Here is a 26,056-nt window from a genome sequence, read left to right as displayed (position 1 = left end):
TATCTGCGACTCCCTGGCCTCTTCAACAGTGCACAGTTTTCTAAGCTCAAGCTGTCTCACTTCCTTATTAGCCATAACCATTGATTGCTTTATTGATACTCACTATGTAGCTATGTAAAGCATTCTTTTCAAATTGTTCTGGCACCTTCTAAATAAAAAAAGATAACAGAATAAACCTGGAAAACACTGAAATTGGGCAGTAATGGTTGACTACAGAAATCATAAAATGCATCCTTGCCATGAAAAACATAAATCGTCTCTCAAATGGATTTGTGTCCTAACACATATTAGGGAATTGGACTGGCAGTTTGCGTTCAAGACTGATTTGCATATGGCTGAGTCCAAACTGGAATGGCGTGGTGAGCAAAACAAAAATGGATTTAGACCAAGATCACCTTACCATTACCAATTATCAATGACATCACTATGAATTCAGTATCATTTTCTTGTTTGCCTGACTTCTTGCTTTTTCCTATTTATTAGTATAACTATGGTGAGGTCCTAAGGGGGCACAGTATGGTATTCAAGGTGAGGGCAAGAGTCATCATTTCTGTTGGCAGCCAACACTGCCTCTTTTCAGGGATGGTTAGTTTTATTTTGTAACAATACCTTCACTTTAACAGTTTTTTTTAAACCTTCGAGCTTCTGAGTTTTTTAAAAATCTGCTAGAACTATGCTTTATTTTTATCAAACGTTTTTCAGTGACTATTAATATGTATTTCTTACAAAATAGTTTTTTAAAGAAATACATTTTATTAGCATTGTCTAAACAATGGCAAGAGATATATTTAGTACAGAGAGAGAGATAGTGAAAAAAGCTAACCTCAGGAATGGTAACTATGTGACAACCAGAAGAGACCATAACTGTATGGTCAATGAAGTACAGAGTGGTGCTATTTGAATGAGCACTGAGCACTGAGAGCCTACAATGTGGTGATAACAGTGAGAGACCAACAATGGGTGGCCAAGAAATTTCTCAGCTGATAAGAGGGGTAAGTATTATCAACAGTGCCAGATGTCAAGAAGATATAAAAGCTAAAACGTCCAATGGTGAGTACCAACCGGCAACAAAAAATACGGGAAGTATAATGGGAACTGAGGAGAAGGAAACAAGGATACTAAAGAAGGGTGGTATTCATGGGGGAAGGGGAGAAAACACAGAAAAACCAATATGCGAATTACCATCACTTCTTGATTAAACATGGGAGGTGTGGGACCGGGTAAAGATGTACAATGTATTCCATATTTTCAGTGAATTCTTGGGATAACTGTTAAGTTGCATCTGAGAGGTATTGGTGCCTCTGTTAGGTGTGTTACTAGGCCCACCATGTATGAAAATATACATGATTAGCCTTTTTCCAGTCAAGAAGACCTTGACTGAAATCATCAGTCAGAGATCCAGGAGCCCCAAGTCATTATCAGGAAGGGGAGGTGGTTCCACTGCTGTAAGCGGACTAAGCTTAATTGTGGGAAAGTCTAATGTAAGGATTCATAATTTGGGCCCACCAATGGGATACTATTCTGCAACCAAAAAACACATGTTCAGGGTTTCCACTCTTTGTTTGACATGTGTCCAATGGTACACAGACAAAATATCGAGTTTTAAATTTCGATATACAATTATATCGAAGTTTAAATATCGATGGGACATAATATAGAAGGTAAGTAATATCGACAGTCTTAATATCGATATTAGTATGATATTAGTAATATCGAAGTTTTAAATATCGATGTCAATAATATCGAAATAAATAATTTTGATGTTACTAATATCAATTTTTAAATAAATTTAGTGTATATTATATTGTATTTATTATGTTTTATTATTTATTTTTAATGTAATTTAATTAAATATTGTCTTTTAGTACTGTAGCGGGTTGTGGGTTTATAGGGGAATAGGGTGGGAAGTAATTTAATTATGTTAAATTAATTATTAATTAGTAGGAATATTTAATTAATTGAGAATTAATTTTTAATTAATTTTAATTAATTGATTAATTGATAAATATGTTCTGTAGCGGGTTATGAGTTTATAGGGGAATAGGGTGGGAAGTAATTTAATAATAATTAATTAATTAATATATGTTTGTAAATATTTTTAATTAATAATTAATTGGTAATTAATTAATATTAATTAGTTAATTAATTCATATAATTTTGTACATATTATTAATTATTAGTTAGTTGGTAATTAATTATTATTAATGAGTTAATTACATTAATTAGAGTAATTTTTTTATATATATAATTTTTTGTTATTCTTAATTAATTAATTGGGAAAAATATTATTAATTAATAAATTAAATTAATTACAGCTAATGTGCTAATATATTTACTTTATTGTTATTGTTAATTAATAATTAATTGGTAATTAAATAATATTAATTAATTTTGGGTAAAGGAGTATTTTTAGGGTTCAGGGTCAGTTTTGGGTTTTTGGGTAAAGGGGTATTTTTAGGGTTCTGGGTCAGTTTTCAGTTCTTGGGTAAAGGGGTATTTTTTGGGTTCAGGGTCAGTTTTCAGTTTTTGGGTAAAGGGGTATTTTTAGGGTTCTGGGTCAGTTTTCAGTTCTTGGGTAAAGGGGTATTTTTTGGGTTCAGGGTCAGTTTTCAGTTTTTGGGTAAAGGGGTATTTTTAGGGTTCAGTGTCAGTTTTCAGTTTTTGGGTAAAGGGGTATTTTTAGGGTTCAGGGTCAGTTTTCAGTTCTTGGGTAAAGGGGTATTTTTTGGGTTCAGGGTCAGTTTTCAGTTCTTGGGTAAAGGGGTTTTTTTTGGGTTCAGGGTCAGTTTTCAGTTTTTGGGTAAAGGGGTATTTTTAGGGTTCAGGGTCAGTTTTGGGTTTTTGGGTAAAGGGGTATTTTTAGGGTACAGGGTCAGTTTTGGGTTTTTGGGGTACAGGGATATTTTTAGGGTTCAGGGTCAGTTTGGGGTTTTTGGGGTACAGGCGTACAGGGTAAAAATAAAATAAATTTAAATTAAATCAATTAAATGAAATTAAAAAAAATAAAATTACATTAAATTATTAAGTGTTTAATTTATTTTAAATGTATATGTATTAGTTTTAATTTTTTTATTATGTTTTAATATTTTTATTTAATATTTGTAAAATTATATGTATTTTACAATTATTTTTACATTATTATTAATACATTTAAAAAAACGATATTTTTAATTTCGATATTTTTGTACTACGATATTAATTTTTCGATATTTTTGTACTTACCTTTATGAAGATATGACTCCGATATTTTTGATTTCGATATTTTTGTGCCGATATTTTTGTATGTAGATATTTTGTCTGTCGATATTATGTCAGACATTCGTGTCCAATTTGCTAAGTTTTTATTTATATAGTTATATCTGGGGTCCAATATAGTAGATGTAACACAAATAATGTAGTTTGAGCTATAGAAGGAATTAATTTATTCCGTAGAGAGTAAATGCAGATCTCCCGCTATGTATCCAGTGAAGGAGGTGATCTGTCTATGTTATGGAAGTGTTTAGACCAATTGGACTTAATAAAACAGGGGACATTGTGGGTTGGAGCACGCAGAGCAGCTTACTTTTTAGACACAGAATGCCCTGTGTATAGACATTGACTCAGGAAAGGTATCAAGGTAGGTGAGGAGAAAGGGCCAAACTTAGAGATCTTACCTTTATTTGTCATGAGATTATGAAAATCCATGTTGGTCAGGTAAAATGTATTTTTCAAATAAGCAATATAGCAGTTCTAAATTCAAATAGAGATCAGAAATCAAATTAATACCCTTAGCTGCCCAAATTGGCCCAAAGGTATTGGGTTTTTTGTTCTTCTAGGGGGACTTGTGGTTAAAGTTAGAGAAGTTGCCAGACAGGCATTTGTCCAACATTCGCAAGTCTTTCATGGTGTCTAACATGATTCAGGAAGAGTGACCAACATCCACCGAGGACATAATTAAGATAGTTTCAATGAAATAGAGAATGAATAGGAAGCTTTCAATCTGTAACCAAGACAGAAGGTTGCAGGAGTCTTGATAAAAGCAGCCTTCCTCCCCCAAGAAGCCAGGAATGCTGTTTGGTAATTAGGAAGATTGCAACCGCCAGCACTAAAGGTGCAACTGAGTTTACTAAACCAAATTCTAAGTTTCTTATTGCTTCACAAAAGGCTGAAGTCATTCTACACAATGAGGAAAAGCAAAAGTGGAAGAGAGCCTAACTTGAAGCATTCCATACAAAAAAATTGACTAAGGGGGTAACCATAATTTTCAGTGTTTGAAGCCTACACCGCCATGGGATGTATTTAGGCGAACAAGCAAAGAGGGGTCACTGACTTTGTCCAGGCTTTTTTCATTCATTGTACGTGACAGAGGCAGACAGATCCCGTTTAAAACTGGAACCCAGATATTTAGTACATTTACATTGCCATAATGAGCCTGTGCCCCCTATACAGGAAGGAAGGCTGTAAACATTGAGGGGTAAAACTTCAGTTTTGTCCTTGTTCAGTGAATACTGAAAGTTGAAAACATTTGAATAATGTTAAGAATAGCTGGGATCGCCAAGCGAGGGTGTTCTGTGAATATTAAAATATTATCAGGATAGGTAACAAACAATATAGAGGAGAAAACACAAAAGAGATAAGGGGTATCTATTCTGAAAGCGTAAAAGGGGTAGATGTGGCACTGTTCATTTTGATTTTTTCAGATGAATTTGCATACAAAGCCATGACCACCCTCATAGAACAGCTACCAAGATTATAGTGATTTGAGATAGCTTTCAAGTAAGGCCAAGTGACTTTATCAAATGCCTTCTCAGCATCCAAGATAGTGGTGGCTGCTGTGGGTGACAGACAAAGACGCTTTCCCAATAAAATGCTAAAACCTATGTATGCTATCCCTGCTTCTCTGTCTGTCACAAAGCCAGGCTGTCAAGGGTGAATCAGTGTAGTAATGAAAGGGTCTATACATCTAGCCAGGAGTTTGGTATACATATTGGCCTCCATTTTGATCAGGGAAATAAATAATGACAACAACAGCTTTGAATGCAGTGCAAGATATTTTGCCAGAAGTGAAAATGTTGTAGAATGTGATGGGTAAATCATTCATATCGAGGCCTTACCACCCAGGATGACTTTGAACATCACTAAAATTTCACAATTTTGGATCAGGTTATTAATTTGGAGTATAACAGACTCAGAAAGAGATTTTGAACTTAAGGAGTTTAACAATACGAGTCAAGAATCTCTTCAGGTGTGTGTGGAGGAGTTATAAACAGATGCATAGGAGTTCCTAAAGTCCTCCAGAATGTCAGCAGGTTTAAATTTAATTGAGCATGCCAGTTCTTTGATGGAGATTAGGTTACTTAAAACAAAATATTTAATAAGCTACCAGTGAATTTCCAGCCTTATTCAGGTGGGGGTGTTTTTCCTTTTCTCCACATGAATCCAACAATGAGTACTTTTGCTGATGATCATATTGTAGTAGCATTGGAGGCATTTGCTGGTAGCATGGGTAGAAGATACAGAAACAAATCTGACCCCTCATTGAAAATTTCAGGACTGCCCAGAAACTAACAGGGGAGGAAACTAAGTTACTATTCTCTTTTATAAACCATATTAGCTGTTTGTCAAGTTCCTGAACATTAGTGCCATGTTCTTATATTTATGAAATCAAACACCAAGAGCAACCCATCAGACGTGGTGGTGCAATCTGCATGGTCAGAGATCATGATTGGTTTAATGGAGGAGATGTTATTAATTAGTAAAGAAGCAAAACAGAAGTAATCAAATACAATAACAGTGTAAAAACATGTTGGTCAATATATGCTATTAATATGAAAAAAGGAGAAAGAAAAAAGAGAAAGGGAAGAAAGGAGAAGAAGAGAGAAGCAAGAGCAAAAAAGGGTAATGAAACAGGCAATCAAGTGTAATAAACAGTTACATATGTAATCCTTTATTAAACATTTGTAAAAATGTACAGAGAGTTAAAATAAATAGCAAATCAAACAAAGAAAAATGCATATCAAGGCGGTTTGGGAACTTCTTCATTGCATGGGGAATGCAAAGGGAGGGATTGAGCGGATACATCTAAAAAATGTGTTACAGGCAACCATTATAAATCTCTTTTAATGGCAAGAGTGATAGGGTAAACGTAGGCTCTATCTAATCTGTGATTGTAACAAATTCCATACCACCAAGCTTGAATGGAGATGTTCGAAGTATTCTTCCAGGATTTAGTAATTTGTTGAAATGCAACTGCTATAAGTAAGTCAACAATATTGGTATTAGTAGTAGATTGAGACCATATTTCAGCAAGGCTACCTAGAAAAATTTGTGACAAGGTGAAGGGGAAATGTGTGGAAAAGATCTTATTAATTTTATGCCAAACTTTGGACCAAAAGGACTGGACTAAAGGACATGTGAATAACATATGCTTGAGATCTGCAACAGCAGCAGAGCATGACCAACAAGTAGAGGGAATGGAGGAGTCAATTGTACGTAATTTAACAGGTGTAATCAAAAGCCTATTATATATAAAAAATAAAGTCTGAGTTGTATTAGCTGCCCCAGAGGATTTCCTTATTTTAGACCACATTTTGTGCCAAGTTAGGGTGGAAAAAGAGTCACTGAAATCTGATTCCCAGGCAATTTCTATGTTAGATTTATCCCGAGTGATAGAGACCTCACGTAAAGCTTTGTAGATTTGAGATGCGGAAGATGAGGAGTATAGAAAAGAGAGAGTAATAGGAGAGGGTTCAGTACGAGGAGTAGAAGACGAGAGAGTATCATAACTATTTTGTGCAGCCGAACATAATAAGTTATACTTATGGAGGAAAGAGGATGGAAGGGAAAACTGAGACTGAAGTAAAGAGAAGGGAATACAAATACCGTCCCGAAAAAGTTGATGGGTCCAAGAAAATCCACGATCATGCCACTCTTTCCAAAAAAGGGTCTTATTTTTTATTTTATTAAGAGGATTATACCGGATAGGGGATTATAAGAAGCGGGAATGGACATCCAATCCATCTAGAAAAATAGGGGAGAATGTTTTCCTAGAGTTTTTAAGAATAGGGAGAGACATTCTGTTTGGGACATGTGGTAAGGAAATAAATTATTCAAGAGAAAAAGGATGGAAAAAGGAAGATTCAGTCTCGACCCATAATGGCTGAGAAGTCTTGTCAAGCGAACGTTCTGAGAGAAGAGAAGCAGAATGAATAAGAAAAAATGAAGTATGATATGAGGAGAAGTCCGGAAAATTGACACCACCCATATGATTAGGGCATTTGAGTTTAGAAAAGGACATCCTAGCTTTCTTGTTTTGCCACAAAATCGGGAGAGAGTGGAATAGATGGTTTTATAAGTGGATTTGGGAATATTGACCGGAAGATTGGAAAGAAAAAATAAAATGATTGGGACCAACATCATTTTTATAGAGTCCAGTCTACCCCACCAGGATAAAAACAGGGGATGCCATCACAATGTGGAATCTTTCAAAGTTGTATGAAGAGTTTTGATGTTTAACGCTACAGTATATTTATTCACTGGGGAAAACTATAAACCTACATATTTAATTTTAGTGGGGCTCCAATGAAAAGAGGAAGACATGAAATCAGAGTGAAACAGAATGCGTTGAGAGGTAAAATCTCACATTTATCGACATTAGGTTTATAGCCAGAGACCCACGCAAATTGAGAGACTTCCGATAAAAAAGCTGGAACAGATGCTTGGGGGTTAGAAATAAAAAGGAGAATATCATCCGCATAAGCAGAACGTTTTGATTGAGTATCTCCATAGGGGAAACCCGAAATTTCATTATTCAATCTAATTTTCGTCAGAAAAGGTTCCAATGCCAAAATAAAAAGAAGGAGAGAAAGAGGGCATCCCTGGGGGACACCTCTAAGAAGAGGAAATGAAGAGGAAACAAGACCATTAGCTAATATGAAAGACCTAGGAAAAGAATATAGTAATGAAATATAAGAAAGAAATTTCGGGCCAAAACCAAACCAAGTAAGAGTTGAGAACCTAAATTGCCAGTTAACTCTATCAAATGCCTTCTCAGCATCGAGGGCAACAGCTGCTAATGAATGTTTATAGGAATAAGATTTGCTGAGAACATTGAAAAAGAAGCTCGTATTATCAGAAAGATGGCGACCTTTAATAAAACCGCACTGTTCTTTACCAATGAGTTGTGGCAACATTTTATCCAGGCGAAGAGTAAGAATTTTCGCAAATATTTTATAATCTAAATTAATTAATGAGATAGGTTTATAGTTTTTACATAAAGTGTGATCCTTATTCTCTTTGGGGATGAGACAAATCAAAGCCTCTTGGAAGGAACCTTCAGATTTCTTGGAATCAATAAAAAAGGAAAACAATTGATGGAGCCTAGGCACTAGTACATTAGAAAAATGTAAATAAAATTCTATGGTAAAACCATCTGGTCCTGGGGATTTTCCCTTCTTGAGTACATTAATGGACTCTAAAATGTCCTTAGGTAGAATATCGGTTTCCAAGAAAGCAAAGTCCACATCTGGCCTCGAAGGAGAGGGAAGCGTAGATAGATAATGATCGATATCCATGGGTAGAGGGGGGGATTCCAGGGTATAAAGTTGCTGATAAAAGTTAGTAAATTCAGTTAAAATGTCTTCATCTTTATGTAAGGTAATATTGGATGAGTTCACAATAGATTCTATTGTCGTTCTTTCCTCTTTAACTTTGAGGTATTTGGCCAAAAGATTTCCAGCTTTATTTTGTGCGCTATAGTACTTAGCGCTAGATTTAAGAAGATATAAATTAGCAGAATCAGTGGAAATGTTATTAAAAGAGAGCTTAGCTTGAACAAGTTTGTTTAAATCAGTTTGATTGTTAGATGAGTAATAAGCATGTTCTAATCTCTTAATTTGAGTAGAGAGGGACTGAATAGATTGAGTAGCTAGACGTCTTTTATTGGCAACAAATGAAATAATGAAATCTCTAGCGGCAGCTTTAAAAGTGTTCCAGAGTAATTTGGGAGATACCTGGGGTGACTCATTATTAGCAAAGAACATGGAAGCAAAGGCAAGGAACTCTGATATAAATTTAGTGTCTAGAAGAAGAGCATTATTAAACCTCCATCTCCTAGTACCCTTTGCGGGAGGGAGTAAATCCAAAGTTAACGAAACGGGGGCATGGTCAGAGATTAGGATCGAACCAATGTCGGAATGTACAATGTGTTGAGTCAAGGCCTTGGAAATAAAAATATAATCTATTCGGGATTGAGAAGAGTGGACAGGAGAGAAAAATGTGTATTCTTGCAAAGAGGAATGGCAAAGTCTCCAAGAGTCAACAAGAGACCTTTGGGAGATGGTAGAGGTAAACTGAGTATGGATGGATGAGGGAGAGAAACGTGACTTGGACTTTCTATCTAGAAATGGGTCCATAATCATATTGCAATCGCCACCTAATATAAAGTAATCATCAGTATACTGCATTAATGAGGAAAGAATCTGAGGCCAAAACAATTTTTCCTGCACAGTGGGGGCATAAAGATTGAAAATAGTTACAGGAATTCTATTAACCAACAAGATACTACAACCCATCTGCCCTCAGAGTCATTATCGTGACTCAGGAGTTGAACATCCAAACGTTTATGACAAAGAATAGCAACCCCATTAAGTTTCCCTGAACCAGGAGAAGCAAAAACATGACCAACCCAATTACGACGGAGTTTAGCAACTTCAACACCCTTAATATGTATTTCTTGTAATAAGACAATGTCACTTTTTAAGTTAGCTAAATGAGACAGAACACTTTGTCGCATAATAGGCAAATCCAAACCCCTAACATTCCAGGATACTATTCATAAAGGCATTTAAACTTCAAAATTGCAGATAAACATAATAAGAAGAGGAAAAATATAGAAGAATAGAAAAGAGATAAGCCATGTGTAACTGTAGAACAGAATGCAGTGAGGAAGAAAACATATATTGAGGAAGAAAAAATGCAATGAGGAAACAAAAAAGTATGGAGAAAAAGACATTGCAATGAGAAATAGAAAGAATGGGGAAATAACACAGCGAAAATGGAGAAGGTTATTGTTTCTTGAGATAAAGAAGATTCAAGTAGGATGCCTTGGTAAGAAAAAGTTAAATCACTACCGGTAGTGTTAAGCAGTCTCCACATTTCTAACAGGCTGTGATTGGTGCAGAGGGAACGCATACTCTTGTGAACATGTGGAGGCCTGAATTTGCATGCTGACAATCTGTCAAGAATGGAATCCATAGAGAAATGAACGTCACTTCAAAGCAGTATGTGAGCTGCCGAAGCAGGGGAATCCAATTCGGAGTTCAAAGCAGACCAAAATTGATGAGTATCACTATTGGGAGTGTAAATGTTCACAGCGTATAATTTCAATTTGCCACACTGTAGCTAAGTTACTAGACATCCCCCCTCATAACCATGCACTAATAATTTAATGGATAGCCTGAGGATTTGAGGATGAGGGTGATGAAACAACTTTTCTTAGAGTAGGCAGGGTCACATGTCAAATTCTGGACCCAGACAGTTTGCATAGAAAGAGCCTTTCTATAACCAATTTTGGTTTCTTGTAAGGAAACAATGTCACATTGAGTTTGTTACAGTACTCAAAAAACTTTCTGTGTTTTAAAGGATGGTTCAAACTTTTAAAATGATGGTATATTACTTAGCCATAGCAGTGAAGAAACACCATTGGTCATGTTGATATGTCCAATGTAAGAAGAGAAAAGTATGATGAGACCAACAAGCAAAACACTGAGAGAGCCAGGGTCTATGACTGCCAAACAGGCTTATAGGAAAAAGAGGACAGAATCACCAGAATAGGACAATGCAGATAATAAACAAGAAAACATAGAAGGTCAAATATAACACTGAGAAGAATCAAACATATAAGAGCAATGGCCTACCCCACAGAAGAGTGGAAAGACTCAAAGTCCCAGATGTACCAAAATGAAAAAACTCAGAGAACAAACAAGAAAACAGTAAAGGCAAAATATGAGGTAGAGAGGAGCCAAACATATAAGAGCAATGGCCCACCACACAGAAGAGCTGTCCCAAAGAGTCAAGGATATCTGATGGGATTGGGTAGAAGAAGAGTCACCACAACACAATGGTATCACAAAACAAGAGTACCTAGGAGTTTCTATGATCACCCAAACTATGTATAGAATGAGCGACAAATGAATTAGTCCGATGGACAGCTTTCATAACTAGGTAATAAACGCAAACCTCAGCAGCTAACGCTGTAAGCAAGCAAAGTAACATATGGGGGTATGAAAATGAGTTATAGTCCAGATGAAGAGAGTACATGTGAGGATTAAAACTGTATGGTAGCGTCATGTTACATATCCCTGCAAAATATAGCATGGCGCAAACATTAACAAGTATAAACCTTCATGAATAGCCGAATGTAGAGTGCATCAACTTAATAGTAGCATAAATATTGACATCATCATAAAGCAACAAGATTATAACATCAGAAGACAGAGCAAAGATATTGAGACATGAATTAGAAATTAATGACACAAAAGACACAACAATGGGAAAGAATCCCATACTTCAGTTCGCAAGGGAAACCATCTCAAGTGGAGTTCAATGAATTAGCTAACAGTGGTAATACTGTTCTCTGCATCCATTATTCTAAAAAATTGACTGCAAGTCAACCGGGTACTTGAAGACACTTGTCTCCCTTCAAAGACTATTTAAAATTTTGATAAGTTGATGAATGCATGTTGCATATGTTTGACAATAGGTCTTCTTCTGGGACTCAGGAACCCTTTCCTATGGGATACAGAGTCTTTGACGTAGTCTTGAGATATAGAGATCTTCCCTCTAATATGACCGTGCTCTAGTTCAGAGTATTTAGGGAAAATTATGTTCTTGTTAAACTTATTTGGGATCCAGGATTTAGGCAAGCAATCAGTGAGGGAGCATCATCCTCCCCACTCTTTGGAAGGCCGAAGATTCTGAGGTCACTCCTTCTATTACAGTCCTCCAAATTGGTACTATCCCATTTGATGGAGGCGAATATAATTTCTTGAGCATTTTCTCATGTGCAAAGGCATAATCTTCTACTGAGCTAATTCTTCCCTCTGCACTCAACACCCTGATGTTCAGATCCTTGAGATCGATTCGAATAATGGCAACTTTCACCTAATGTAAGTCTGCATTGGTTTTGGTACTTTGCGCAATATCATGTACAGCACTTACCATTTTTTAAATGGTCTCAAGGGTCTCATCCATTTTGTCCATTGCTAAAGAATCAATAATTGAAGACTCTTGTTTTGTATGTTTGAGGGGTCCTTTTGGTTCTTTGTCTTTGGAGGTTTTAGAGTCCAACACTTTGAGAGACAAAGGATTACTAAGAAGATTCAGTGAGAGAAGCAAAACCGAGGAACAAATGGGTAAGGTGAGCATCTTGTATAGAGCAGTTCAACCTGGAAGACAGTAGTGTTTTGAAATTCAGGGTGCACAAGTTCTCCACCACAGCTATAACCTGCATTAAAGTACATCATGGGATAGGGTAATGAACGGAAATGGGGAGAGCCCTTCCCAGAAGTTACCAGTGACTTTAGTTGGAGCCAGGAAATACTGCTGTAAATATAATTGAGCGAGTAGTAAGACAATGCACCACCATGCAGGACCAATTTGAAACAGATGCCACAGAGAGGAGCATGTTATGATGCCCCAGCTGAGCAGCTGCATAAGGCAGGGTAGATTGGTCATGATATTTAAAGAAGAGCACCAAGTTCATGCAGTTGCACTCTGCTGGGAAAGCTAATGATCGAGCAGGCACAAGGGCTTCCAATCCACACCCCTACTGTCACAGTAGTTGCAGGTCACCATCTTGAATTCTCGAGACTCCCCAAAAGTTCTGACGTCTCAGCACAGAGCTTACATCCACGAAGTCTCCGGTGGACTAGATCACTGCCGACCTGTATGAGGTGTAGCCATCACCAAAAGTATCCAGGAGGGACTCAGTACTACCGGAGTTGCAGCGGGCATCACAAAGTTTGTGCGCAAGTCACGCCTCCCAAAATTGTTGATAGCGTGCAGGTTTTGTTAATGTGCGTAGTCAATAGCAAAATGAATATTTAGACTGCTAACAGTATAAGTGCTGATTCATTTATCTTGTTTTTGGGTCAGCTCAGATTGTGGGTGAAATAATTCTGAGAGCAGGGCTTTCCTAATGCCAGTCCCTTTTTTAACATGTCCTGACTGTACCCAGATTGAGCACAATGGGCTCTGGTGGAAGGGATGTAGCACAAAAGGTCTGACAAAACCCCAGGCTCAGTGCCTACAGTCTGGTGGCTACATCGTAGAAAAATATCCAAGTTTGCTTGGTAGCCATGAACTCTGGAGTAAGTCTTCACAGTGCTCAAAGTGGGGTTAGACCTGTGCCAAGAACTTACATGAAAATGTCAGAGATCAAACACATTGGAATCTTTGGTGGGTGGATTTAAACCTTCCTCTCAATGTAATTGATGATGTTGATAGGAATGTAATATGTGATTATTCTGACGCTGCCATTTTGATGTTGTGTGCGACATACCATGGGAGGTCAGGAGCTGTGCATTTATGGAGAAATGGTTGTGCAGTCTTGCAAAACTAGAAAATATCGGTGAAAACTAATCGCAAAAGCATTTTGAAGTTTGTAAAGTGGTACTCTTTATGTAATTTTACATGCAAGTGTGAAAGGACTTCAAAACATCCAAAATGAATATACAATATGAATATACAGGAAACATTCATAGACATTAGTACTAATATAAAGGAATGTGTTGTCTTTGCACTGGCACTAATAGGGAGTATGTTAGTAAGAGTGCAAGTACCATTTTTATTTGCACTAGGGTGCATATTAATCAAGTTTTTGAGTCACTCTTGATCCAGTGGGAGCAATATAAATTTTTATGTTTCTTTCCACTACCACTACTCACTTATCCCTCGAACCGTACTGGGCCCTTTACAGTTAGCCAAATTGCAGTGTTACTTTTACCACTGGGACAAATGGTCCTCTGATGGATCTTTCTCCACTGTTAGAAGGGGTGGAAATTAGGGTGTCATAACTATCCAATGTTAGACACCCAATGAGGACCATTAATTGACACCTAACTCATAATTGTGAGATCAGGTTCATATACCCCATTCTCAGGACCGTGCTATAGAAATAAAGTGTTGCAATGGGAAAACCAACCTCCTAAAGAAGTTAAGTTTAATCAGAAATCTACACACAATGAACTCAGCTGCAGCAACACATAATAAAAGCAGCAGAACTTGATACTCTGGAAAGACTCTCTGGTTATCCTTACATCTAATTTATAGCTAAATAGCAAATAGCACAGTTCAATGAAAGAACATCAGGACTCAATAATAGACTCTGACAATTTAGATAGTTTGGTTACTGCATTAATGATCCAAAATCAATACAAATAAGAAATCCTTTAAGCATTTTGTTCAAGAAGGATACCACATGTAGTATGTAACTACACATTTAGTCAAAGCTCAATCTCAAAGAGGATGGTTATAAAATAGTCATTGGATATAAGGTGCTGGCCATCATTAAAGGCAAAAGATGTTTTTTAGGAACTTACATTGATTACAAGTTACAGATTCCTACAACTATTAAGAGCAGAAGGATGGTTAATTTCTCTAACAGCATCCAAAGGTTCTACATCAAAAGGGGGAAAAGGAATCAATTAAAGTTCACTAAGGGCAACACATGAACATGGACAAAAAGAGGAAATTAGGCAAAATCAAATAGTTTGGCAAAGAAAGAATCCAGACCAAATGCATAATCACAATAGTATTGGCAAAAGGCAGTCCAAAAATGGGAGATTAAAGAATCATAAGAAATATGTTCAATTATTTCTGCATGCTTTCCCTTGCTGATCATGTGAAAGAACTAGCTGTCCAGGCCTCACAGGTTTGTCAGCAGTAAGTAGTATACATTGTATCTGTCCATGGCATCGGGTTATAGTTCACTTTCCCTCCAAACTATTTCACAGTGACCTCTAAATGAATGTCCTTAAAATGTAAGACAATACATGTACAGAACAAATAAAGCAACACATGCCTCAAAAAAGCATATTTCAGCTATCAATGAGTTAAACTCAATTAGAATCAAATATAATACATTAAATCATACACTTCATAAAAAGAGAAAAATAGTAATGCTAAACCAATTTATAGTTAGCTATGACCTACTGACACAAATTTTCAACATCCGTACATGTAAATTATTCTTAAAAATAATTCAACTAAAATTGTTTCTTGGTTTCTATAATCATTATGGTCTCTACTATCACATTTGTAAGTTTCAGCTTCCTAACAAATTTTATGCAAAATTGCGAAATATTCTGTTTATGATGCTTTACAATGAAAGGCAATAGAAATGCTAAGCCAAATCATTAGCATCATATAACTTAATCAGAAAGTGAATAATAAAACTTTATATTCATAAGAAGCCTTGTTATGAAAACCTATTAATAAGCATTACAATCATTTAGCTATGACTTTTTCTTTTTCTAACACTTTTCAAGCACACTTTTACAGTGCTGTTTCTTCACTTTTTTCAACTGCTGTGTCATTTTGTTTGATGTGCGCAATGTGCATGTTCATGTTTTTGTGTCTAAATTGGTAAATGTGCTGTGTAAAGTGTTTTAAAAATGTTAGCATCATCACTCAAGGGGATGCAAGGGTGGCACAAAACCTAAATGAGATTTATCAAACCATGCAAGGCCACCTTGCATAGATTAGTGGGTTAATAAATCTAGAATAATGCAAGGCAGTGAAAATCACTGCCTTGCGTTACTTTTCAGCAGGGAGGTTCGCCATGGTTGGAGCCATGGGTGATCCCATACATCCAACCAAGGATTCTGACATATTCCCAGATTTACCAACAATGGAATGCTTCAGAATTGTGTGTCTCCCCATCAGAGGAGAAATATCTTTATTTCTTCTTTTTGTTTCCTCTTTCTAAGTGTGTTGCATTCTGAAGCACACTAAGAAAGAGGATTGTTTTTGTGCTGAAAGGTATCCCTGCACCAAAACAATCCTGACTGCTACTAGGGTCAACAGAACTCTCAGAGTTTAATTCTGCAGAATTCCACTGAGTTACCTAAAAACGTAAAAGAGCAGTGGAAATTCTGTATGTGGTGCTGATTTTTAGCACCAGGAGCTTGTCCTGAGCTGTAAAATCAGCACGAACAGCATCACTTGGAGCGCCAGAGAGGGCTGCTTCTTTCTGCTGCTTGAGTAGATTTTCTACGCAAGCGACAGCTTTCTCTACGTGAGCAGCAGCTTTCTAAGCATGAGCGGTAGTGACCGGCCGCTACCACCTGTGTTGAGCAATCTCTCAAGGGAGGCAGTCTAGCTCTTGATTTTATTGCTCGCCAACTAAACGATGAGCTGTGCATGAGAAAAAACTACCCACTTGGTGGTTGGTAGAGTGTTTCTGCTACAAGTGGAATGTGGAGTGGACAAAACTCTGCAAACTTTGCTGGAGGAGTGTAGTTTATCACCCACTCCTACCTGCAACATGTTGCAAGGGTGCCTGTGTTAGCGCTAGGTGGGCAAAAGTGTGCCAGTGCTAGGAAAGGACAGGAATGTGCCAAATAATGGTAAATAGAATGTATTTCTGCCCTTGCCCGCAGTACAGTGCAGCACAGTGGCTTTGCTGCATTAAGTTGCAAGCATTTTTTGATAAATATGGCCCTAAATGTATATGTATATGAATATTCAGTGTATAGCCATTTTAGACGTTTTGGAGCCAATCCACAAAGATATGTAAAAGTATTTTCGGGACTCAGTTTTAAGAAAAAATTAAACCATAATCAGAATGTCCCTGCATCTGATTTTTTGGAGGAATTTCTCTGTTTTCTCAGGACAGACTTTATTTTTTCAACTGAGTAAATAAATATAACTTCTCTTTACCACAGTTTTCATTTTTATCAATATTTTGCCAAATATAAAGCATGTTGAACAAAGCCCTTCGCTCCTTAGATTTCACAAAGCATTGTTATTTCTGAGTTCAGCAAGCAGTGGGATCAAGGCTTGGCACTGGTCCATGCTCCCCACCCAATTGCCCTGCATTTATGGCCAAAGTCATTCTCAATAATGTATGAGAGTGCAGGGCAGCGCAGAGCATGCCAAAATCATGGCAGTTGAATCTGGGGGTACAGGGACTAGGCTCAGAACTTTGTCATAGGTGAGGCTCTGTGTCTGTGTAGAAATGCCTTTTATCCATCCTCTGCAGGTATTTACTTTGGCCAATGCCCAATGTATATTATGACTAAACCAAAATAATTATTTGAAAAGAAACTTTAATACAGCTGGCTCATACTGTTTTAAAGTCATCTCGGTAATCTCTAAATCACAATGGACTGTGGAGGAGAACAAAGTAACACATTTTGTAGCTAAAGGCATCAAGTTTACTGTTAGGATGAAGAATGCTTCCCTATATTTGTACGACCTTCCCACAATTAAAATGACTGAATGTCCAATTTTTTCTGTCTCCTCTAACTCCATGCTTCTCTTGCAGCAGTCAATGGGTTACACCGGAATAGCGTTGCAAGTGACTGCAAAACGAACAACTTACCAGGGATCTTGGGTAACAAGTTTTAACTTATTTTGATCTATTTGCTTGATAGACTAATTGATTTAACATCTTTGTTTAGTACTTAATGGGTACCGTATTCACTAATAGATGGGAATATGGCATTGATGCCTGCATCACCAAGACATAGAAACACTGCTGATCATGGTAGTGCACAATTACAGAAATTAGCAAAGCTAAAGACCTCTTTTTAGGTTTAGGATAAGGCGCCCACGACAGCTCTTTCTTTTTTGGTATGTCAGTCACCATGACTTAGGGCATGTTGCCTCCTTATACATGAGTCCACATCAGGAAGTGGGAAGTATTAAGCGGCATGAAAGTTCATCTTTACCCATCATCACCTAGCACCATACATTATCCATACAGAAAGCTATTTTATATGTGTGATGCAAGGAGTTAGACTGGAGACAGAAGTGCAGCTCCTACAAACTAAGATGACTGCATAAGCATTTACAACACTCAGTGCTGGACAGCATTTACTGTGCTTTCTTCTGCTGAGCATCAACAGACCGCTACTTGCATCACAGCCCATCTGTAGGCTCAGTAAGGAAACTGTAGTAGGAAAAACAATTCCAAAGACATCACCACCACTGCAAATATGCACACCTTTTGTTACCACACATTGCCACCTGTAGAACCATCAGAATCCTGTTTTTATATAACAGTGTAAAAGGCATTTATATCAAACACTGTCTTTACTAGATCTGGGCAGAATTCATGGAGTTGTGGTCAGCGGAACTCTGCAGAGTAACAACAAATATCTGTCATGCTACGCGGAGTTCTGCTAGCAAGTGGAGTTTGCCGGCATGTCAATTTGCGTTGCGATGGGAACATGGAGTGTGTCCTGGCGCTCCAGCTCGTGCAAGAACAGCCAGCGCATTTCTCAAGTGCGTTCTAAATCTCACGCGAACGGGACCACACTGTCCGCATGGGCACATCTAAATCTTAATCTCTCTTTATTCTCTGTAATCCTCTTAAAATGTATATACCCCGCATTTTTATTCTTTATATCAGTTTGTCTGTGTATTTTATGTTTTTGGGACTTTTTTCTTGTTATTTCATGACTTTTTGTTTATATTTCCCCTTACTTCCTTATTTCTTTCCTCTTTCCTTTCTCTTTTTTTTTTCTGTACTCACCCAGTGCCATGGCAGAAGCAGGGAGGCTACATTGCAGGCACTATTGCCTCCCCAGTGTGCAGCCCCAGGCGATCTTTGGTGAGGAGGAGGTGGCAGCACTGTTTTTTTGTGTGCAGCGCCACCTCCCCTCCATGCTGGCAGCAGGCGGCTGGCCAGGTACTGGATACACCCTGCAGGAGCATTGGCGGCGCTGCAGGATGGTACGCAGGTGCATGCATTGCACCAGCCTGGTTCGGCGCACCTCCTAGCAGCTGATGCACCACTAGGTGCACATCATGGACTGGGATCAGGATCTGGCTGACCTACTAGGCGTCAAAATTCTGGCGCTCAGTGAGTATTAATTATTTATTATGTTTGTGTTCAACAATACTAAAAATAAAATCTGAATAGCATGCTGCTCACACTCAGAGGTAAAAACATTTTTAACAGAGTTTTATATAGGGCAAACTTGACCCGAACGTCTTGGGTATCAGAGCGCTTTACAAACGCACCAGTTGCATTACATGAGTACACATTACATTTTGTTAGGCCCAAAGTTACATTTAGTTTACGCTGGTATATTAATGTGTGATCCAGTATCTACTTTCTGCTAGGCAGGTGCTCAGTTCTACCTAATCCTGAGTAGCGCATTCTCTCTGTGGCTTTGTTTATGTAGCTGGTACAATTTCAAGTCATTTATTTCACCGCTATGTGTAGTATGCATCTATGCATTGCGAAAAAGGGAGACTGAGTTTACCCATCCAGGGGGGTTGAGAAATGGGAATAGAATCAAAGCTCATTCACTGCAATGCATTAGTTCCAAATCTTTTTGCTAAGGAAATCTGGAATAGGGATTTCAGGATTAGTATGGGCAACTCTACGATAGTCGATAGACTCGAAATTAGTAGTACTATAAGCGATCTGTTTTAGAGAAGTACAATGCGACTGGATTGTTTTTCATTAAAAAAAATTGTGGAGATTATTAACTGAATCACTAATCTATTTATTTTTATCTTCTTAATTTATTACATTAGCACCCAAGGACAAGAAGAGGGACGTTGTTGAGGGTTCAGGAGAAGCTGGTCAGCCTACGCCGACCACCGACCCCATTGCAGAGGGCTCTGCTGATCCCAGTAAGTCTTATTATTTAATATTACTATTTTCCTGATGTTGGGTTTTATGATTGTTGTGGACTTCTTAATGTAGAATCATGGGGTATTGTAATGCTGGTGCTATCTATTGAGATTGAGATTGCAGGTCTAGGTAAGCTAGTGTTATAAATACAATTCACCTTGTATGTTTGCGGAGAAGGATTTATTTTTCCTGCTCATGCTCTAATACAGTTGAGTTCACAAGAGAGTGGCCATGGTCATCATGGACCACCCCCTAATGTAGTTTGCTGCTGTCTTGTTCGTTTATAGTTACAGTATACCAGCTGTTTACCATGACAGTGCAGCAAGGCTGGAAAAAAAGTATGAGGTCCCACTCCCATTGCCTTTGCCAACCAGCACCATGTCTTTCATTGACCATTATTCCACCCCTGGTTTGTCTAACTCTGTGAATCAATCAAATGCCCAGAGTGATATTTTGAAGATACTGCAGTGCTAACTGAGCTGTAGTGCTGCATTGCATTTGTATTTGGGGCGGCTTATCTGGCATCTAAAATATGTATAAGGTTTTATTCTTGCCACACAGAACACCAGTGATGCCAGCTCCAGTACGGGTCAGTTGGAAGGGGAGAATCAGCAGTAGGGATGAGCACTGGTAAGTCACATAATTTCCTGCAATTACTATACTCATTAGCTAGTACCAGGGCATCTTCATCCACATATGACCGTGAAGTGAACAGTTTACACGCTGCAGCACGTTTGAGTTATAATGGCCTCTTTTATCTGCAACTCAGCTAAAGCTCATATAATGAGCGTTGATGGCTTGAGGGAAACATGAAAGAATGGAAGGTTAAAAGAAAGGAAATGGTATATGAGAGAAAGGGTGGGTGGGTAAATCAAGGGATAGATGGGCGGAAGGATGGTTTGAAGAAAGAGTGGCAATTGAATTGATGGATAATGTTTTGGGAATTTTGGTGAAAGACTGGATGAGAGAAAGAAAAACGAAATCTTGGTGGCTATGGGTGAATTAGAATGAAAGGACAAATGAATATTTGGACTGTTTGGATGAAGTAGCAAGGCAGAACCTCTCATGAGGAACATGCTGCTCACCTACTTTGCTTATTTGCTTTATGTGTGGTTATCATTCAAAGGTATGGTTCTAAGTGGGGAATATTTTTTATTCTTTGTTCTACTCCCTTGACTCGCTGTATTTGTTAAGTGACCAGATGTATCCCACCCATCATTCATCATTCCTCCTCCCAGCCGATGGCTTATTTGCCACCTATGACTGAAGTTCAGTAGGGGTCAATTAATGACTACAGTGTTGGCTGTGCAATGTATGTCAGCTACAGTTAATCAGACATTTACCATGTTTTCAATGCATTGCAAACCGAACACACAGGGTGTGTTGTTTCCCTTCGCTCACTCAGTCATCTCTTAGTACTTCAGCCCTTTATCTTTTTCCTAAGTACTTCTGTCCCAGCCTACCAAATTGGAAAATCCATTCTTTGCATGTGCCACATTTCATTTTATAACCGTGTGAAGTGAAGTGATTCCAGAATATGTTTCATGGTTTCCCATAACAGAATTATTTTACAATTTTAAATTGCACAGTGACTGAATAATCCAAAGATGACAAATCGATGATCAGTTTAGTTGACCCTCTATTCTAGATCAAAAAAGCTCTACCCTACCTGTCTAAGCCCTCTACCCTACCGTGCAGAAGAGTAAGTCAAGTTTCCTTTCCTTGCTTACTGACCAGAGAATGAATGTGTTGGAAATAATATGTGGTGTTGCCTGAGGCTAATGAGTAAAGTAGAAGTAAGTGCATGATTTTATGTCAAGTTTGGCACATGGGATACACAGTGGCAAATGTGCAAAATACAATCTATATAGTCTGTTCCTTTAGCTGTAGTGAAGTCCATCAGATTAACTTTCCCCACGTCTACTTATGGCAGACAGGATAATAATAACCCCTTCGGTGCTGCGCGAATTCTCCCGCTGTGTGGGAGAATTAATAAGTGGGCGGGATTCGGACGGCGCCCGGCCATCCTTAGCACACACCCATTGTGATGTAGGACTGCCGGGGGCCGTCCTGAGCACCGAAAAGGTTAATATCTGCTTTTCATATGTGAGGTGTTTGATGTAGTATTGTATTTATTATTCATCTGCCTCTTTGGAGTTAGGGTAGAAAGAGAACTGCATTTGGAGAAGTGCAGGGCAATTGGATTTAAAAATAGATAATTTTTAACTACAGCTGCCCCAGCTGCAGAAAGCATCTAACCACCTGGCTAGCAATGAGCATAGCGATACCAGAGGGAAATGATGGACGGAGCGCTTCAGCAAATCAAAGATTCACCCCAAATCAACTGATCTGGGTTTAATCCATCATCATTCTTTAGCTCACTCCACCACCCCAGTTCAGACATGGCCATATGCAAATCAGTCTGTCCCTGTGCGTCATGGGAACAGTCCAGCCCGAACTGCCAAGCCATGTCTTCCTTGGACCGGAAACAAGCATCCTGGGATAGGTTTCTGACTAATCAGCCATCATCACCAGGCTAGCTTGAATCCAGTGGCAAAGTGAGCAAGGGACCCATGTCTGGGCATACCCTGCCAACTTAGGGTGAACAAAGCGATACCAAAGGGGATGACAGTTCGGGCTGGACTGTTTCCATTGGGCGCATGGTCAAGACTGATTTGCATATGGCGGAGTCCAAACTGGAATGACATGGTGAGCAAATAAACGATGGATTTTGTCCCAGATCTCTGTACTGGGGTGAATGTATGACATTGTTTGCATTCTGTCCATCTATTGTTTTTTTTTTGCATTTGTCACACCGAGTGGGACGGTTATGCTCAACGCGAGTCCCGTGCTCTCCATGCCACTGGAGTCAAGCTATCCTGGCTGATGAGGGTTGAAAGCCCGAAACCGGTCCCAGGATGCTTGTTTCGAGTCCAGGAAGGACCTGGCCCGGCAGTTGGGGCTGGACTGTACCCATTTGGTGCAGGGTCAAGACTGATTTCCATATGGCTAGGTCCAAACTGGAATGGCATGGTGAGCAAAAAAACGATGGATTTAGGCCCAGATCGCTGTACTGGGGTAAATGTATGACATTGTTCTGAATTCTGTCCATCAATTGTTCTTTTTGACTCTAGCAATGAGCATGGCTTCATTATTTTAGCACAACACAACTTGTACTCCATATAGGGCATCATACCATACTCATTAATGAGAAGTAATTTATCGTTCAACTCAAAGTGTCTATTTAAAGTTACTTGAAAATACTTTAGTAGAAACAAATAATAAAATCACTTTTTAATTTGGTGTTATTCTGCCTCTTAATACATTTCTTCCACACAGTCTGTGTTTTTATGCAAGCCATGTGTGGGTAAAACATAAAATTGGCCTTGAGACTCTCCTAATCATAATCAAAAGGGCCCTAGGGGACCAGCACTGCCACTGTGCCACCCAGTAATTTTAAACAATTGTTTGCACAGAGCATTAGTTACAATTTGTCTTTTTTATCTTTCTCACTATAGCTGCTCCTGCTGGTACAGCAGGACCACCCAACAGGCAGGGGCAGCTTGTTTGCAGTGGAAGAGGCTGGAGCATATACAGCAAGAGTACCAGTAACTGGTGGTCCTGGAAGAGGAGGAGGAGGTAGGAAAATTCACCTCAGCTGCACCCCAGTGCAGCCCGTCTCCCTCAGTCTCCTGTCTCCGGGACATCCCATTACTGTCGCCACCATAGCCAAATGCTGCCACCCCCTCCCTTACTGACAACGGGCCATTGCTGTGCCACATACCGCAACAGCTGGACACCATTGAGGGCTGGCTCACCACAATGGAGCAGAGGCTGGACCAGCTCCAAACTGACATCCACAATGCCATCTTTTAGTCCAGTTTTTGATGTTTTTGTTTCAGTGGGAGGGACTTGTTTTTTGGGGCTAGGTCGAGAGGGCTGGAAGGGACTGGGAGTTTGGAGTGACTTTCCTTGAACATTTTGATTTTTGGGACTTTGGGGCGAGGGGTGGGCATGTTATGTGGGTGGAGAGGGTGTGCTTCTCTGTAAAAAATAAATGGGAATTCATAGTTTATCTAAATGTATGCCTGAAGTAGTTTGTTTCACTTTTACTGCTGCCTTCACCTAGTTTTACACATCCTATTTATGTGCTTGTAAGAGGGAGTGTAAAGCTCAGTTATAAAGTTATACTTCTTTAACTATCTTGACCATTGGGGGAATGCTGCCATGATGACCTATATATTGTCTACAACAACCTAGGTAAACAACAGTAGCAGTTAGTTACTTACTTACTAAGTCACCTAGCGCAGGTTCATCCATACTGGTTGTCTAAACTGAATATAGATGAAGCAATAACAGCAATTTCAGTTTCTTCCGGACTCGCGCCGGAACTCCATTGCTCCTTTTGGTTTCAAGCAGACTGACCCCGGCTGCTCCAGGCCACCAGTGATTGATTCCTGCTGTCCCTTCGATCAACATGATTCATTTGGAAGCCCCTCCGTACTGTGTATCTGGCAATTGAGATCCCTAATTGAACTCTACTTGATTTCGCCTCCGCAATTTATTTAGATTACAAGCATGTATCGGTTGACTTCAGTGCATACAACTGACCATTGAAGCAAAAATTCACCACCTATTCAGCTAACATGCCACCCGTCCGGACATCCTCCATGACTGTCAATTAATACTCACTTACACTGTATCCAAAATATGTAACCTGATCCTGATGATGGCCAGACATTGTATATATGTCGAAACGCGTCGACCCCTACAGCAAAATTTAAGGCGCCTTCTCTGTGATTGCCCAGAAGAATTAATTTGTCCTTAAATTTATAAACTGTACAGACCTCATAGATGACCTCATGGTATATATAACCTTGTTTGTGCCTCTTTTCCCGCTGTATATAATCCTTCAAGTGTCACTAGCGCGTTCACCTCTCACTAGCACTTGTGCACAACATCACAGGTTACATGACATTTCATGTAACACAGTGCAATTTTGGTTGTTGATTTAATTACTTATGTATTGATCAAATACTATATTTAAATATAAGTGGAAAGCATTTCCTTAAATCTTTTTGCTTTATTGTCATTGTCTTCCTCTGCTCCTTCACCCTCTCTCTGCAAGGTATTGTGCATTTTTATTATTTCCGTACCAAACGATACCTCTTAAGACATTGTTTTGCAATGCAATAACAAGGAGGGCATCACAACTTCACATCATGCTACAAAAATATCAAGGACAGACTATCAAGAGGTAAGTGCATACAGGAAATTATGGATTTAGTGATCTTAACTTTACATCTACATACCTTGAAGATACATACACTGCATAAGCACACACATGTGGAGTAAGATTTATAAAATATATACTTACCTGCCAATATTTTGGATTCAAATTTCTGTCCTCATTATACTATGCCATCAATATTCTGGTTTAGATATTAAGGGTGCACGCCTTGTGAGTCTATATGTAGGAATGTGGGGATTTTTAAGGTGGATATTGAAGCACACTCAATCTACTTTCCATAATCCAACTTTAAATCCTATCACTTAGGAAGGATTCAAAGTAAAGGGGTGTATATTTGGCTGACTCGCAACTTTGAGTATTTTCTAAACAGTTTTTTTGTTTTAAATACAAAAAATAAGCTAGCCTCCGCTCTTGCGATTACCAAGGAAAGCATTGTACTGCAGAAGGGTTAGATTTATTCTTTTCACTCTACTATAAGCAACAGTACGGAAAGTGCTGGACTTCATAGTGGTTAGATTTAATATTCCCACTCCAGTCTAAGCAACATTAGAGAAAGTGTTGGACTTTGGAAGGGCTAGATCTACTATTGCCACTCCAGTTTAAACAACAGGAGGGAAAGTGTTGGACTTCAGTGGCTTAAGATTTACTAGTACCTCGTCACTACAAGCAACAATAGGGAACGTATTGGACTTTGGAGGACTTACATATAAGAATACGTCCTAATCATTTATTAAAAATATTTCAATACCGAAGGAGGCCAAGATGGCGGTCAGATCTTAGGAGAGCTCCCGACACCCAAGTAACATCTGTCATCATCCTGGCAGACAGCATAATTCTGCCTCACCTAACGGAAGGCCCCAGCGGTGCTAAAGTGGTGGGGACTTCATACACAAGCCCCTCCCCCGCGACTCCTGGTGGGGTGCTGAGGCCATCTTCTGGCAATTGCTGCATTG

The 26,056-nt window shown here is 38.7% G+C and overlaps 1 protein-coding gene across 1 annotated transcript in view; it reads left to right on the top strand.

The window, feature by feature from the left end:
- LOC147700910 (killer cell lectin-like receptor subfamily B member 1B allele A) overlaps positions 1-26,056 on the top strand; it is a 439,368-nt gene that overhangs the window by 179,727 nt on the left and 233,585 nt on the right. The window contains exon 3 of the mRNA XM_086928539.1: positions 17,528-17,593. Coding sequence (XP_086784665.1) covers positions 17,528-17,593 — 66 coding nt within the window. The remainder of the gene's footprint in view (positions 1-17,527; positions 17,594-26,056) is intronic.

The sequence above is a fragment of the Lissotriton vulgaris genome, chromosome 7 (genome assembly GCF_964263255.1).
Source record: "Lissotriton vulgaris chromosome 7, aLisVul1.2, whole genome shotgun sequence".
Taxonomy (NCBI): domain Eukaryota; kingdom Metazoa; phylum Chordata; class Amphibia; order Caudata; family Salamandridae; genus Lissotriton; species Lissotriton vulgaris.
Note: the sequence above shows the minus strand (reverse complement) of the source record. Positions and strands in the feature narration are given on the sequence as shown.